This window comes from Gymnodraco acuticeps, unplaced genomic scaffold, assembly GCF_902827175.1.
Source record: "Gymnodraco acuticeps unplaced genomic scaffold, fGymAcu1.1, whole genome shotgun sequence".
Lineage (NCBI taxonomy): Eukaryota > Metazoa > Chordata > Actinopteri > Perciformes > Bathydraconidae > Gymnodraco > Gymnodraco acuticeps.
The window spans coordinates 3739972-3758207 of record NW_022989974.1 but is presented as its reverse complement, the minus strand read 5'-3'; the positions used below and the strand labels follow the sequence as shown (position 1 = coordinate 3758207).

At 42.7% G+C, this 18236-nt stretch overlaps 1 protein-coding gene across 1 annotated transcript in view; it reads left to right on the top strand.

Annotated features, from left to right (window-relative positions):
• The first annotated feature begins 1348 nt into the window (after window positions 1–1348).
• Window positions 1349–18236, top strand: part of plxnd1 (plexin D1) — a 62298-nt gene continuing 45410 nt past the window's right edge. The window contains 7 exon segments of the mRNA XM_034210939.1: window positions 1349–2745; window positions 4608–4784; window positions 7883–8014; window positions 8606–8706; window positions 13697–13826; window positions 17658–17835; window positions 18091–18199. Coding sequence (XP_034066830.1) covers window positions 1534–2745; window positions 4608–4784; window positions 7883–8014; window positions 8606–8706; window positions 13697–13826; window positions 17658–17835; window positions 18091–18199 — 2039 coding nt within the window. The 5' untranslated portion in view covers window positions 1349–1533.

The window sequence follows — 18236 nt, the reverse complement described above, 5'->3', positions numbered from 1 at the left end:
TATCCCTGCAGGAACTCATTCACGTCCTGTTAGGGCTCGCGCACACACGCATGCTCACAGTGTTGAGACGGTTGGTGGCTCAGTTATTGTGCTGTGCAGTTGGGGGGGTCATTATGTTGCACTTTATCAGAGCGCTTTCCTCTTTACACTGCCAGATTTGATGCGCATGGCTGTGCGCCAAGGTAAACACGCGGGGCGCACTTATCTGCCCTCCTGAAAGCTGCAAGTGGTGACGGAGAGGAGGGAGTGAGTCTGTCCCCAGAGGAGTCCACAGTAAATAGGCACAAGCGATTACGCACGATTTAGCATCAACTTTAATTATTGCATGTATTCAGAGATAACACTTCTCGGGCTCGCCTGCAAACTGATTTATGCAGTGTCTGACACATTCGTGGTAGTCTGCCTACTAGGGATCATTCATTTCTATTCAGAAATGTGAGCATATGCCCACCCTATCCAGAGACAAAAAATGCTAACCATATTCGTGCATTTTTTAGTAGGGGCGCATGTGTTGTGCTTGCATATTTATGAGTAAAGCTCGCAAGAAAGCTGTGTTGGATAGATGTGATGTCAAAAACCGGAAAGGTGCGCTGATGTGCCCATCTGGTAGCACTTTCACGGTGCTTACTGTGCCGTATGTGCCCAAAACGGAACCCCTCCGGATCTGCAGAACTAATCTGAGAGCCGAGGGAGTGGAGAGCAGGAGGTGGGACTGTGACCCGCCATTAACCCCAAGATGAGCGGAACCACGCAGAGAAGGAGATTCATCAAGTGGCCCATTTTGAGAGAAACAGGCTATAATCATTACAACTTCATGACAGGGTCTCAAAAAAGTTCATACAATAAAGAATGTTCAAATAGACCATAGCCTCTGTGATATTGTTTTGAATCAAAACAATTTGGTTTGAAATGTATCTGAACTTTATGGCATTCATGTCAAATTATCTTTTACTTTTTTTTTTATAATGTAGTCATAGCCTGAATCTAATAATGATGCTGTTGTCGATCACAACAAAGTAGCCTGCAGTGCTTTGATAGGAGGGGAAGGTGTGCCACTCTTTAGGCTTAATCAGTTGAAGACTTAGTAAAGTCCAAATTGTCCCTAAATGTGTACTTTAATAATGATTTATTTATTCATAAAACATTTTTTTCAGCGGAACTGAAACATCACTCCAAACAAGTTTAAACATATTTGTGCAGACAATATCCAGAAATTGGCCACTAACAAATAAACATTAACTATTGGTCTGGAATGGACTATTGTTTAAAGATCATAACACATCTCAGCAAGGCAGGCTATTGTGGCTCAGTGCGCCTCGGGTGAGGCTGCTGAGCTGCTCAGTGGGAAGAGAGGGACAGGGGAGGCAGCCTGAAAAGGAAGCACGACTCGCTTATCGCGTCATTCTGGGTATAGGCGTTGAGCAGGAAACAGCCTTTCCTCTCGGATTGTCGCAGTAGAAACAAACACACATTTTTGTCTTTGCTCAATGCACCCCACGGCACAGAACTCGCGAAAGCCGGTCAGAAGGAAAAATGCCTCCTTCGATAGAGATAGCTGTTCTGCTCCTCGGCGTCCTGGCTTTGGAGACGCACCGGAGTGCCAGCGCGCTGCACATCCAACAGGCGTTCGCGTCTCCAAATCAGACCAATAACTTCGCGGTGGACCCGGTGTCCAGAAAGGTGTACCTGGCCACCGTCAACACAGTCTACCAGCTGAACGGGACCTTGAGCATCGAGGTGGAGCAGAGGACCGGGCCGGTGGAGGACAACCTGTTGTGCCATGCGCCACAGCTGCCCCAGGCTCCGTGCGAGCATCCCAAATCCCTCACTGACAACCACAACAAGCTCCTGAAGCTGGACCGGGATCAAGGGGTCGTGCTGGTGTGTGGGTCCGTCTATCAAGGCTTTTGTGAGCTCAGAAATATCGAGAATATTTCGGAGATAGCTGTGGAGTTCCCACATCAGGGCGAGAAGACTGTTTTCCCCAGCATGCTGAACATTGCTGCCAATCACCCAAACGCATCCACGGTGGGTCTGATCTTTAAGAGCCACGGGGGAAACACCCGGCTTCTCGTCGGGGCCACTTACACTGGGGCAGGTACCCAGTTTTTCCCAAAGAACCACAGCAAGGAGGACCTGCGCTTTGAGAACACACCGGAGATCGCCATCCGCTCCCTGAATATTAAGGATCTATCCCGGCTTTTCACCTATGACATTAACCCTTCAGAGGATAATGTATTCAAGATCAAGCAAGATGTTAAAACTAAAAACAAGCTGAACTTCGTACACGCTTTCATGCAGAAGACTTATTCCTACATTGCCTTTAATAATGACGCGAAAATGGGCCACAAGGAGAGCCTGCCCAACAGCATCCTCGCCAGGATATGTCTGGACACCGAGAACCCCCGAAAACCCAGCGGGCCGGAGAGCAGGAAGCTCACTGAATCCTATATCCAGATGCCGCTACAGTGTGGATTTAACGGGAACATTTACAACCGGCTGCTGTCCGTTTACCCCGCGGAGATCCCCACAGAAGACGGGAAGAGTTCCGAGCCCTACCTGTTTGGAGTGTTTTCCAAGGCGGACAGAAAGTCTGCTCTGTGCGCTTTCAAGTTTGGAGACATCGATGAGGAGATCCGACAAGGCCGCAGGAACTGCTCCAACTCTCCCAGCAGCGATGTCCAAGTGCTGGATAGCGTTATCCAGGGCTCCGGGGCAGCCTGCATCCAGAAGGGAAACCTAGTGGTAAGTGCTTCATTTTATTTTGTCAAATATTGCAGTCCAAATTGGGGTCATTAAGGTACATTTGATTTAAATGTGGGCATGGTAGGCTAATTTTAAAATGTTATCAAGTGTCATTGGCCTAAAAGTCTAAGTTATCAGACAAAATGGCAATTAATCGACTTCTCTAATTGATTCCACTTACCCAAGTGCCAGTCTTTTGATGGGGCAGAATATGAGAGAATCAATAAGGAAACAACAGAGGCATTGCTATCCTCAAGACATTTTTCCACTTTTTTATTTTGTGATTTCATTAATTTTTTTATTTTGCATTGATTGTTTTGTAACTATTTTTGATTCAGATACATGAACATTAACAAAACATGGAGATGCTGAATATAAGATATTTAGTTTGATCATTTCCTGTTAAATACCTCTCCACTTCAGACCAGAGCTCTTGTATTGCACATAAACACACTTGACCTCCATCATTCTCTGTCTGATTCTGATTTATGAAGGTCCTTACATTTGTTCCAAGCCTACAAAACAGATAAGATAAACTCTCTCATGACTCCTTATTCTCTGACAGTTTCCATTTCTGGTTACAGCGGTTATCCTCTTTAGCCCTGAGGCACAAGATTTGGAGAGAGGATCCCCCATGTGACGAGTAGAGGTCATGATGCCCTGCCTATAGCAAAGCTGGGGGTTATGGGAAGGGTGAGATTCCTCTCACATCCAGCAGCTCCCTATCTTATCAAATATGAGGAGAGGAATGGGTCAATAGGCCACTTTGTTAGACCTCAGAGTCAGACCTTTCTTTTTGTATCATTGAATGTGTGCTGGTACCATAACTGAACCACATGTTAGGCACAGTTTAAGTGAATACATAGCAGCTTTGTCGCAAACACAGGGTCAGATATTATCTTGCTTTTAACTATTTTTTCCATACCGAACTAAATATCTGCCCTTGAAGAAAATTAAGTGGTGCATGCTATACTTGCCCTCTGTGTATTCCCTCCATATTGATTGTTTCTGATGATAAAGGCAGAGAAAGCTTTGCCAGTTTTATAGGAATGCAGTGAAATTCCAGCTTTTTATTGAGGTTGTTTTGAGTGACAGCGCTGAGGTCAAAGGAGTTGCCCTCCTCGCTGGCACTGTCTTGTCGTCTGTGGCCCCGGGACCACTCCTCCCGTGACCAGTTTTCTGAATGCTATCTCAAATGGCTCAGAGGCCTTCTTCAGATGGACAACTGCTCAGTTCAAAGTGGCCAACAGTGGATTCTTCTACATTTCGCTGTAATGTAGACTTAGCTCTCAGAATAAAGCTATACTCTCTTAAGTTTTACTTCTGTGTTGCCATGGCCACTGAAATGTGATCTTTTTGTAGTCGACAGACTGAAGGCCAGCACAGAGGAAAAGCCAGACACAATTTATGATAAGAGAGACAAGGCTGCGAGCAGAAGGGCCTGTGGGAAACAACTCTCCAAATATCTATACTGCTTCATTCTTCATCTTTTTTTTCTTTTTTGACTTTGCGTGCTCTGAAATATTCAGAGAATTCCCAATAGATCCTGCTGCTCATCCAAGCATGGCACTAATGTTTTATCATTGCTCAGGAGGAGGATTTGACAAAAGCAGAGTCTTATGAGTGTTGAAGACCCTTGTAAGCCCCTTTCAAGTATTCACTGAGATGTCTAAAAAGTGATTTATAAGAATGAATCAAGGGCTGATAGTATCCATGGTTGTGATACTATCAGCCCTTGTTTTCCACATCGCTTTCATCATGCAGCGCTCTTTCTGTGCTCTGTTCGTGCTTTCTAATCTGTATGGTGTGCTTCCTTCTGAGAGTTAATGAGCATTGATCTCACTCTCATTTTGTCTGTGTAGTTGCAGCCCGATCAGTTGGACTGCGGGGCGGCCCACCTCCAGCACCCCCTGGCCCTGCGGAGGTCCCTGAGGGCCATTCCTCTGGTTGAATACACGGGCCTAACTTCAGTCTCTGTGGACAATGTGCACAACCACACTGTGGTTTTCATGGGAACCAGTAACGGACGACTTCGTAAGGTGAGACACATGAGAAGGTCTACCCACACACACACACACACACACACACACACACACACACACACACACACACACACACACACACACACACACACACACACACACACACACACACACACGAAATAATGAAACTTTTCTAAACTAACCTCAGGTTAAATCACAGTTGCAGCAGATGGTCACCACTGAATGGAGTTAATATTTTTAATGTGCTTGTGCCCTTAAGCTTGGAAAAACTTTAACAGGAACAGTTACTTAGTCTGATGTGGCTGCTTAGTCTTTCAATTACCCAAAATGTAGGTGTGTGATGAAACACGGTGAGGAATATCTGCTTTCATCTCATAGGTTTTCTCAGCACTGTCACCACCCCCCCTGGGCTACAATCATGCGTGACCCATGACGGCCCATTAAGCAGTCCTAATCATGAGCTCTAATGTTCCTCAGACCTGGCTATTGTCTGAGAGCTCATCAACCAGAGCGCCGTTTAACCAGAGCGGTTGGCGGAGTATGACTCAGCCCTGCAGTGTGTTGGTCTGCAACATCTGCAGAGGGTCCGGCTCGTGAAAAACTTTTCTCGTCCAATTAACAGCATTCCTTAATTCTGTCTCAACCACATTCCTAGTCACCCCTGACTGAGCTGAGAAGCTGCCTGCAAGCGCCACAAGCTGCTACTCAGCTGTCTGCAGGAAACAACATAAACCGACACTGAGAGCTTTCCGACCCTATTGTTTTGCATTAGGCTTGTACATTTTTACAACATGAAAACCATTGTGCTGAAGGGCAGTTTCGTGTTTGGCTTGCTCAAAGAGTTTCTTATTTCCTCTCCAGATGAAAGCCCTGTTTTTCGCCCCAGATGTAATTCGTTTTTGGATAGTTTAAACCAGATGAAAACTTCGGTTGGGATGGTGTGAGCAACTGTGTATATGAGTGTGTTTGTGTATGTCTGTTGGCTTGATTGCAGGTTCGAATGTTTTTTAGGTGTTTGACTTTGTCTGAAGGCCAGTGTGAGTGGTTTAGTGATTTCATGTGTTTACTCAGATGAATGCTAACCCTGTGATTATATGCTATATGTGTGTGCTCTTAGAGTGTGTGTTATGTAGGGAGCGTAGTGTTTCTGTGACCTTGGGCAACAACACACTCTGTCTTTTACAGCTTTATGTGTCTTTTATTGTTTGTGTATGCATCTGTGTGTGCGGCAGCGTCTGTCTGTGCCTCTGTGTGTGTGTGTGCCCTGAGGATAGAGCTGTTACAGAGGTTAATGGTGCTGTTAGTGTGTGTAATGTGATTCTGACTGTGAGTTTGGCTCCGTCTAAACACAGGGGAACAGTGGTTGAGATTAAGTTAGGCCTCTTTTACTGTCTTTGAGAGGTTCCTCAGTAAAGTAATTTGTAATTACATGCATTTTTTAATGAAGTCTCTCCCTCCCCATTACCGCTGACTTCCATTTTCTGCCCCTCGCAGTGACCGTCTTTATCTCACTCACTCTCAATTTACTCCCCCAGTCAGTCCACTGCTCCACTCCACAGTTCATCGATTCATTGTCTCCCCCTGGTACTCTGTCTGAAATATACAAGTCCCTTTGATTCATTTTGCAAACAAACAGACTTTATCTCCCTCTCTACTGCCCTGCCTCCATCTCTTTATTCTCTCTCCTATACACACAGGTACATATCCATATACACACACACACACACACACACACACACACACACACACACACACACACACACACACACACACACACACACACACACACACACACACACAGAATGAGCACACAGCAGCTGAGCACTTCTTGGTTGAATAGGGTCTTTCATCTGCCGGCACATAGACAAAGAATGGAGTCAGAGAGACCTGCCAGTACAGCAGGTGTTTTGTTGGTTGACCTCGTGGCGCACTGTGCCTCAGCTCTCCTCTCTGCTCCTTTTCTGCTCCCTGTCCAGGTGTGTGGGCTGCTGTTTACTCGCTCTTCACTGTGTCACTCAGCGCATGTGTTTGTAGTCGCTGGGGCATGGGGGTGAGGACATAGCACTGCTGCTTACTATCTCCAAGACAGAGTGTGTGTGTGCGGATGGGTGGGTGGTGTTATAAAAAAGACAGTGATATTTATAGATAATTCCTCTCATGATCAGAGGTTAAGTCAATGGTTTACTACGCTTCTGTCTGCTGTGGTTCAACATTAACCAGCACAGTCTCAGTGTGTGTGTGTGTGTGTGTGTGTGTGTGTGTGTGTGTGTGTGTGTGTGTGTGTGTGTTCAAGTGTTTGAGAGAGGGTGTTTGTGTGTTTAACGGATGGAGAAGTGACACAGCCCGTGCTTGTCACCAGATGCTGGTCAGTTTGCCAGTTCCTCAGAACGGCAGGATGTCTTCATTGAAGAGACACACAGCAATTCGCAGAAATAAGAGCTTTCACTGTCTGCGTGACAGGAAGTCTCACTCAGCACAGTTTGTTTTTATACACAGCTCAGTGTGTGTGTGATTGTGTGTGCGTATGTGAGAACATGTCACCCGTTTTATTATCTTGAGCTACAGGAAGGCCAGCGTGTAGATACATCACTGCTCCGCAAATCGAGATTAGGCACAAAGCATGAACAAAGGTCTTCCTGGAATCTAGTTACGAATATTTTTTAATAAAAGAGAACAACATTGGTGATTAAGAAAATACAATTAATAAAATCTGGCAGCTATCAAGCTTTAATCGTTGTATCTCAGTGAGATTCAGAAGAGCTACAGTTTCCATATAAAATCATGTGTATTTCTTCCATAAACCGCTTGGTGTTAGTTAGCTGCTGTCTCACAATACGTGGCGTGATCATGATGTGGATTGCTGGCATCAACTCACCGTCAAAAGCAGGTGGAGGGCGTGAATAAATAAGCTGTTGAGCAAAACACCTGGCCCTGAATTTGAACTGAACTACTTGATCAAAAGAAAATGACTGTGGTTATATTGAGGTATTCTCAATTATGAAATGAGTTATTTTGTGTGCAGATGAAGCAAAAATGTTGCTCATTTACCTTTGCCAGGGAGTTAGCCTTGAGAAAAATAGTAATTTCAACATTTCTGGATCTGTTCCATCCTGTGTCCTTTGTCTTTTTCACAGCTGACCCTCTTGGCGAACATGACCTTGAGAAATCAATGGACGCTGAAGTTGCCAGCAAGTGAAGCAGTCCACCACATCATGACCTTCGACCCCAACGACAGGAACTTCCTTTATCTCATGACTTCTCACCATGTAAGAATGTGGTTGCAAGCGATGCTCGGTCTCAAGACCCCCTTACCTCTCTGTCACAGATTTATTCAGGTCGGCTTGAAGAAGAGTCATGATGACAACAATCAGACCTCATTTCACATTCAGTCAGTCATCCTCACCACAATTAAGCTGAACACACATATTTGTGGTGAAGATAGCCACGTGTGCAGACCTTCAGTAGATTTCTTTGCTGCATTTTTTTAAACCATAAGAGAGGTGCCTATGACAGGATGTGGCTGCATCTTCAGCATCTCTGTAGTTTGCAAATGCACCTGATTGTAAGTTTAACCCGTTTTTCCCACAGCCTGAGGGAAACTCTTTAAAATAGTTTTTTTGTCTATACCAAAAAATGCATACCCCGAAGATATTAAATGTAAAAAGAATAAAGAAAATCAACAAATTCTCACATTTAAGATGCAAAAAGTTTGCATGCTAAATGATTAGTTAATTTTCAATATTATTTTCGTGCAAGTCAAATCTTCCTCACTAGCTCTCTGTTAAAAAGAGTCCCTGAAAAGTCAGCTGTTTTTCCCTGAGTGTTTAACATGTGTGTGTTTGTGCTGTGGTGTGCAGATGCTCAGGGTGAGAGTGGCCGACTGTGACCAGTGGACGAGCTGCGGTGAGTGTTTGGGAGCCGGCGACGCCCACTGTGGCTGGTGCACTCTGGAGAATCGGTGAGAAACACACAGTTTGTTTTTGTTTCCCTGTCTGTTTCTTAAATGTCCCCATTAGACTCTCAGCCTCTTTTCTGCTGCCAGTAAATTATATAATTCAATCAGATTATCATATCCTTGTGTGTCACGCACATGCCACATCCTTATTTTGAAGTAATCTGTTTAGGAATTGTGGAAATGTCCTCTGTCTGTTTCGTCTGTATTTAAAAAGTAACTCAGCTGCAGATGTTTATATGAGTGGTTGACTTTACGCTCTTTTTGAAGCAATGAAAGATCAGATTGACGGCATAATAAAACAATTTCACCTTGTTTTCATACTTTTAGCTTTTGAATCGATAAAACCACTGAAGCCTGCTGGCTGGTTTTCATCATCATTCCTATTCTCAATTTCAACTTCAATTTGTCTAAATGAGCCTTGGCAGTATAGAGAGGGTGTTTTTGGGCTGGAAAGCGGTTGTGGGATGGAGCAAAATTGATTGGCTTTTCATTAGGCCTCAGGCTGAGCAGTAACATCATTGTTCAGAGGGGTCCCCTGCCTCTGTAGTAGTTTGAGAATGGACTGACGGGCGGGGAGCTCAGGCGAGGAGTGACTTGGCAGAAGTGTAACTGTGAGCGAGCGCGAGGACACTGTGATTAATGTGGCTCTGTCAGGGCTGGCTCTCTGGCTCTGTGTTCACTTGCTTTCTGCGAGAATAATATGTGTGATGTCGTGTTTGTGTGTGTTGTTGTCTGTGTTCTGCATGTATGTGTGTGTGTTGTTTGCTTGGTGATTAAAACAGATCAGGCGAGATAGTGAATTTTGTGATGAGTTGTGATGTAGCTCTGGGGGCTCTGGCATTGCCAAGGGCCATCCAGAGCTGGAAGAGTGGAACTGATGAGTGTGTTTGTGTGTGTGTGTGTGTGTGTGTGTGTGTGTGTGTGTGTTTGGTCAAACCGTCTTGCTGTCATCTCCCTGTCTCCTCTTCTTATTTATCTATCTGTCGTCTCTTTATCCCAGGCCCTTTCTCGCTTCACTGAATTTTTACCCTCGTGATTCTCTCGCTGTCTTCTGCTTTTTGTCTTCTCATTTCTTGCTCTCTTATTTTCCAGTAGCTTTGAGAATTGAGTTATCCTACTCTCAACCACGCTCTATGTCTCCCTGGTCCTGGTCTCCTCCTCCCCCAGTGCCCTTGTCCTCCTCTCTATCCCTCTACAAAGGAGCGTTGATTGTGATGATGGTGGTGGGAGGGAGAGTGCACACTGGTTCTTTTGACAAGGAAATGTCAAAGTGTGTCAGCCTGTGTGTTAGTGTCAGCATGAGTGTGTGTCGCTGTCTGGCTCTCGGAGGCCAGGGAGTTGATGTCATGGGTATATGTGTGTGGATGTGTGTGTGAGTATGTATGTTTGATGTACTGTTTGGCCAGTCATGCCAGCCGCTGGGCTGGCGCTGTGGCCTCAGAGCCCGGGGGATCAGGGGGTTGATGTGTGGGGGTGGATGGTCTCCTCTATCACCTCGCTCTCTGAAACAACTACACGTACTGAGTAGAGGGAAAAGACCAAAAGAGAAATATCTCACAATCTGTGAAGCCACAACTGTCACTGTGGGTGTCTCTTTGATTTTATGCACAGCTCTGACATCTCTCTGCACGTCTGCATATAGAGGGAGCATAAAAACATCTCTGTTGGCTTGTTGGAGCCGCCATTGTTGTCTGAAAGAGAGCGAGAGAAAGACATGGTTTCTGCATGGGAGATAAAGCTTAGATCACTTTTTCATGCTGGAGCCGGTTTAATCTGATCCACATGTCACATGAAAGCACTTAAATATCTTCTTTGAATTAAATTACTGGTCATGTGCAATCTTTGCTATTCACAAATTACCATGCTTATCTCTCAGTGACTTTGTGTGAGTGTGTGTGTGTTGCTGTGTGTGCAGCTCGCATGTTCTCCGGCTGTGAACAGTCCCGCTGGTTTCCCACATAATCTGACGTGAGGACACTTAGGAGGTGATGAGTTTTCTCAGGTCATAATTTAGCTGCATATGTTCACTATGTTTATTTTAGGAAGCTGTTTGAAAAGTCAGCATGTTGATGGGAGGCAGGTGAGGAGTATATGTGTGTGTGTGTGTGTGTGTGTGTGTGTGTGTGTGTGTGTGTGTGTGTGTGTGTGTGTGTGTGTGTGTCATGTTCCAGCCTTTAAGGGAGGAGAGAAATGCTTTAATGTATTAAGCATTGTGTGAATAAGCAGGCAATTCTTGAATGCATTTCAAGAAAAAATAGAAACAATAGAGAAAAGAGAAGATATCATGAAGTGAGTTTGCCAGCCTGTCCTTACAAATCACACAGCGTTTGTTGATGCTGATCTGAGACGGCATGTCTATTTCTTTTGAAATCATAAAATGACGTTTCCTGGAAGCCTGCTTCCGTTTACCGAATGGCATCTATGATGTGTTCAGTACTTAAAGATAAAATCTGGAGTTTACTTGATAATCTAAATATATTTGTCTAGAAGGAAAACAAGCAGGGCACTTTTGACCCAATGAAACCCAAGAGGAAGCAGTGTTTCACTCCTCGATTTCAAAAGTAAGTGTAAGTAAGTCTCAAAACACATGACATAGCTCACAAATGTTTTTGATTATTATTTCAAAGATAAAGCCTGGGATATGTTAGCACAGAAAAACAATAAAGTAGGCTAAGTGTCTGCAGAAGTGAATATTTAAAAACAGTCAGGTATGATTAGCTTCAAATATGTTGTCAGGTCTGCCACAACAGATATTCTGGTTTGCTGCTAATTTGGCACTCTTTTTTCAGCAAAGCTCTTGTTTGAGAAGTTTGGCCTGTTTTTTAATGGAATATAATTAGTTTAGAAAACGACGAGAGAAGGGAGTCCTCAGTCACGCTAGGATATCAGCGAGGCTGCTCACAGCTAAGTGCTAATGTCAGCTTGCTAACATTTTCTCTGTTTCAAAGCTTGTATGGTAATGTTTTGCAGGGTGCTAGTGTCACCCACTTTCCATGTTTGGGTCTGGTTGGTGCTATTATGTTTGCAGGTCTTTGGTCGTAAAACACTGAATTTGTGTTTCTGATAGTGGCAATTTTAAAACGCCAGGAGACCATTAATGTCGGAAAATATATATTTTTCATTTTGGCTAAACCATCTGATTAAGAACTCTTGGGTATGTGCAAAATGAATGTCTTTATTCTACATAGCCATATATATTTAAAATGACCAATGCCTGGTTATCAATTAAATGTAGGCCTATGTCTCTCTGTTTGAAGAAGCAGGTTATAGATTAGGGAATTCATAACCTATAGTAATTATCTTTATCTCCCTTTCCATCATTAATCATTTTATGCGGCCCTCCCTTATTTCTTCTTCTTTCCTTTAATTCCAATCCCCTTCTCTTTCCTCCTCCTTTCTTTCTCCTCTTTATGATGTATCTCTTCCTTGTTTTTGACCAATCAGCCGTGCATTTTGACAGAGAACCTCTCTTCCCACTCTACTCATTACAGGGACATATTATGTGCGCAAGCTAATTGTGACCCTGATGAAGACCTGTGTTGGTCACAATGACTGAGTCCTCTTACAGTATTTACAAATTACCATGTGATATTGGCGCATTTTTTAATTTGCAAAAACCCTTAAGTAGTATGGATCACTTCTTGAAAGAGTTACATTTTATTTGCTTATGAGCCCATTACCTAATGGAAATGGCACGGTACACGTAAAGGAAGCCATTGTAAGTGATGACTCAAAAGTAGCACTTTTCCTTTTCTACCAGAACTTCGGTATTCTCAGGAAATTCTGCTATTATTTTCGCACCAATACGAAGTTGTACTCTAAGAACAACTTTGAAAATGAAAATAGATCAATAGCGTTACAAGTTTCCAGCGTATTAAACTGCTCAGGGTGTTAAGGTTTTTTTTCAGTGTTTGTGTCTAGGGGATTTTTGTGTGGCTTGCAGAGGCACTCACTTCTATTTTTAGATTAGCAGCTAACCCCCCCCTCTCTGTCCCTTTGTGCCAGTGGGACTGAGAATCTGGACATTTGTTCTTTCCGGACACAAATACTTACACTTAAAGGCATGCGGTCACACTGACACACTTTATTTTAAAAACAACTATAGAAGTGTGAGAGGGAAGTGTGATGTGCCAAACTCATTATGTAGCGTGTAAGGACGTTTCTAAATGGGGCCTGTTTAGAGTCTCTTTACACTAAGGTCACTTTGTCCTTCGAGCCTGCACTGCAGATTAACTGAGCTCTGTGCCAAGGGCCAGTGAAGTTCATTAGTGAGGCAGAGTACGAGGCCACCTTGCTTGTTGAATGCCCTTTTACAATTCTTCTGTCCTAGACATTCATTATACTCACAAATGGGCGCAAACACACTGTATTCTTTATGTATGCACGTCCACACAGACACACGCATTCATGGTCCACCCAGATTAGGAATCAGCAGATTTCTTTTTATTCAACAATCGGCAACCGGCCCCTGATCTTACTGCCTGCGGGATGCGTTGCCATAGCAATGTTTGTGACCTAGAGTCAAGTAGTCTCTTGTGTTGAGCCAGAGAAACTGACAGGCGAGGTGTGAATGTGACTTTAGGAGACCAAAGCACCTCATAAATCTGTGGGAAGCAGACCATGAAAGCCAAAGGGTGAGAATTTTTCAAATTCTGGGATAAAATGAAAACAAAAGTTTGTACGCTTCCTCACAAAGGATAAAATGTTGACCTTAAAGCTCAGTCTGTTGGTCTGATGGCTGAGGATTGCCTTGACAAGCAATTGCTATATGATCACATTGTGATATGGGACACGCTGATGGAAACTCGCAAATGTTACACCGACCTTTTAGCTGCAGCACAGTTTTTCTGAAGGTGATCATGAAAATGTGTTTAGGATTTCATTTTCCATGACATATTCACTGCAGGAAAACTGTGATCTTATCTTTACCTTAATATGCTGGATATATTTAAATGACTACCGTGCCAACATTTCTATTTGTCACTTTGTCCAGATGTACCATCCAGAAGGAGTGCGCTCAGGGGCTGTTGGCCCGCTCCTGGATCAGCATGGGTGAAGGCCCGCAGCAGTGTCCGTCCATGACCCTGACACCCCCGGAGATCAGCATCGCTGCAGACATCAAGGTAAAACTGCTTCAATATTATTCTGGTCCATCACACCCATTTTATAAGTCACATAGAATGTGCTCTTGTAAAAGTCATGTTTGTAACGGGGACAGTGTATTTAAGGCTCACGACCGGCCTTTATAACCTGACACCTCTCACTATTATTGTGCACACTATTATTATGACTCAGCTGATAAAGTCATTCCAACACTTTGCGCTGCAGCAATTCGCTCCAACTCACCGACCTCTCATAAAGTCACATTAAGGTTGACTTTACTATGAATATTGAAGCGGCTATAATAATTTTTTGTTTTCAATGTTTACTGCTTCACTCGAACTCTGCTCGCTTTATTTGTGGTAAAGTTAAATGTGGCGTACAGAGTTACAACATATTGCGATGCAAGTTAACATCGCACTCTGCCAAATGAAACGTGTGACTGTGGCCGTTTACATTTAGCAGCTTCAGTAATATGATCAGTTCTGCATGCGTGATTCCTCCAGTACACAACTGATCTGAACACACACTTTATCATTTGTTCTGTCACAGGAGGTTGCACTTTAACCAAGACACCAATAACTTATTTATATGTATCATTTAGGTCTTAAAACAGCAAACCAGGTGTGTCTGTAAAACCAGAACTGACTGGTGGCACAGCATGAGACAGCATGCCATACACAGCTGTTTCCCTCTCTCCTGCGTGTGTGAGCAATGACTTTAACCGTTTACTGACAGTGATTCACTTTTGTTTTGATATCTGCCGATGGGCTCAGCAGGAAAGTTACCTCCAGGTCTGTAAAAGCTACACTTATTTTCCAGATTCAATATCCAAATTGGTTTGTTTAAAATGGCATTCAGATACCTTAATTATAAACCTTTAAACATTCAAGTCAAGTTTAAATATCTTGAATTGTAACATTAAAGTCTGTAACAATCAGTGTGCAAACTGACACAGGAGAACCTGAGGTGAGGTTGAATTATTATTTAATTAGTTGCTGAATTGTTTCGTCTACATAATGTCAGAAAATATATATATTTTAAAACGCCCATTAACAGTTTCTCAAAGTGGAGGTTAAATGTCTTGTTTGGTCAGTCCAAAACACAAAGATATTGAATAACATTATATGAAACAGGAAAAAAAGCAAGAATTCTCAATATTTGAAACGCTCAAAACTACATGTGCTGCCATTTTTGCATGAAAATGAAATAAATCAATGATCAAAATAGCTGAACTGTTTCCAGGACTGTCACACATACCAATTAAAAAAAATGGCTGAATTTGTGAGGTGCTGCTACATCAAACATCAAACACAGGGAGCAGATTACACTACCAGTTTGCAAGAAATCAAGATAAAAACCATTCCAACTTTTTAGCGCACAATAAAATCCAACAGATTTAGAAAAACTTGCTGAATTGTATTGCCCGTAATTTTTGCCTCATGAGATAACTGCAGCCTATTTAATTTTGTCCAGCCCCGCTGGTTAAGCAATTCAGCCTTCATGTAATTGGTTTATGACATTTAGAAATCTGATCTCATATAGGCAACAATATAACCTGATGTAATTATTTTCTTTATTTTAAATCTGGAGTGGGGCAACCAAAATTGAGAGGTTCCTGTATTTCTCTCATTAGGCCACAGTGCCTGTATAACAACTGCTGTATGTAGGAGGCATCATGGTGTTATTGTATTATGACTCAAAGACATCAGACATCTGATCTCAAACATACCAAGGTACAACCTCATCTGATCTAATTCATATGTATTTGATATGTTACAATATAGGGAGGGTTAAAATGTAGGTTTTAGCAGCCAAAGTTTATCAACAACTCTTTTTACAAATTGAGAGAGTGACTATATTTTTGAAACGTTAAATGTGTGTTTGTTGTGAGGTCTTGGGGGCAGGATATTTTGTTCAATGTCAAATGGATACATACAAATAAGCCGGGGGGGAGGTGGGGCTTCACTTTTTCATAAATATAAATATAAGATTAAGTCCTCCTCCCCACCCATTTAGTTTTGTGCCTAAATCAATATCAAAACAAACATAAATCACTTGATAAACTGTCACCTTCCCTGAGTTTAGCATAAGCATGCCAGATAAGGGTGTTTGAACACAAACAGTGTGTTAGCATAAACATGCGCACTAGTTTGTGTGTTTACTAAGATTTTTAGCCACATCCAAATGTGTAACCATTGATTTTAAAATGGACTTTTAACGGTTTAAGCAACCATTGATGTACAGTTCTGTCTCTGACCTAGATACATTAATTGCCCAAATGGGCGGAGTATTGACAATCGCAGCTATATCTCAAATCAATTCTACACATTCATTCTAAATGGGCTTTCGAATATGTCTGAGTAAGTGACAAAAGTAGGTGCCACATATCACTGTATACTAAATTGGCTTGATGTTTGAGGGTGATGTTGATCGAGCTAGTCACACCTGGAAAATATTCACAGCATTTTTTGACAGTGGCAAGACAGCTCCAAGAGTGTCTGTGAAATAAATATATATATTTTTTAACAGATTTCATTTGAAGCAGCTTTCAAAAAAGTTGGTGTTAATTCCTGTTTGAAAGTAACTCTATATATGTATTTTTTTAAACTGCAAACATAGTACTGTAAAGATCATTATATACCGACAGTAAAAACAGTGTTGTTGCCATGGGCAAACCAATGCGATTTCTCCTTAACCTCTAAAATTACTGTGGAACAAAACAAGGAATATTATTAAGAACTTAAACTACACGAATCCACCTTCTTTGACATATGTTTATATTGTACAAATGAAGAAATGCATGTAATCTTTCGGCTAAATACAAAAGCACTTAAAACTAACCCTAGGGTGAGTTTCTTCAGTGCTTCCTGACTTCAGTAATGAACCTCCACAATATCTGTCGCCTTAAACTCTTCACATATATCATGTATTAAATGGTTTTGGTACGCAGAGAAACTCCACCAGTCAGATTTCAATCAGACCTGGTTGGATAATATATTCTGGCAATAAGAGTTGCTGCTTCATACCTTCCTGACATGTGAGCTGTTGTTTTCAGCGGTTTCTTCCAGTCAGTACATCACGCAGCAGAAGCCAAATAACAATATAATAATTAGCTCACTGAATTTTGACACTCGGAATGTATTTGACCTTTAATTACAGCTCATAATTAGACGCGACTGAGAGACGACAGGTCATTAATTGGTTCATTAATTGTGGATATTTGCCTGTTATGTAGGTCAGTTTGGCTGTGGGCTGTAATAGATCTTCCAGCTGCCCGATCCACAGGCATCCTTCACAGCCGCAGGAAGCTCGGCTCAAGGTTGTCTCCCAAACAGGAAGCAGCAGGCAGGAAGTCAGGGCTATAGGCAGGAAATGATCACTTCCACCGAACAATAGAAGGGATTTTTAAGACATGTTAGCACATGTTGCCCGGCCACTTCGGCTCATATCTACTGAGCTACTGAATATGTCATCTTTCGTTTCCTCTCTTCTTAACAATCTTCATCAGCCCCCTGCTTCTTCCCCTTTTTTTCTCACATTGAAATTATTTAGCTGGAATTCAATCATACCAGTGAGGTGTTATGTTTCTCATTATACGTCTGTCATAGCTACATTTAGTTTTGAATGTCACACTGTACCATCTGTTTCTTCATCGCACATTAGTTTCTTCATCTCTCTGCCTGAATCCTGGAGAAACTTGAAGTAATGCCAAAGCCATTTGCCCTCTACCATACACTAATACACTGGATTTGAATACATGTGCGTGGGGATATAGGACTTAATTAGTAATTAAATTATCTTTAGATTAGTGGTTATTGATATCTATGTTGCTTTATCTGTTTCTTTCTTAGGATGTCGGCATTCTGATAAATGGCAGTGTTCCTGATCTGGTGAACTCCCGGGTGGAGTGTGAATATGGACCGGGTGTTTCTACAGCTGCCACGGTGCACCTGGATTACGGTCCCGCTCAGATCCAGACCTGCCCCCTGCTGCCTCGAGAAAACTACCAACCAATCCGCCCCGGCACAGGTGAGACTGAGAACATCCTTTTGGCTGTGTGTCAAGGCTGCCATCCCTTTATCTCCATAGCAGTCACTGTATGTGATATCATTTTATTTATGTTGAGCCGTACTAGAACAAATGTAATTTCCCCTTTCGTCTTTCAAAATGCAGCAAAGTCAGTGTAGCGCGAATATGCCTCGCCGTCTTGTTTGTATTGTGACAGTGATACCATCTCCAATGCTCGACACATGCTGCATTGTTTACATGCCTTTGTTTCTGCAGATCATCTGACTGTTTCTGTGGCGATAAAAGTGAATGGCACATCTGTGGTATCTGGGAGCTTCATCATCTACGACTGCAAGAGGACCGGAGCCATACACCCCAAGACATCGTGAGTCGCAAATTCATTGTCACCATTGTTTATCTCA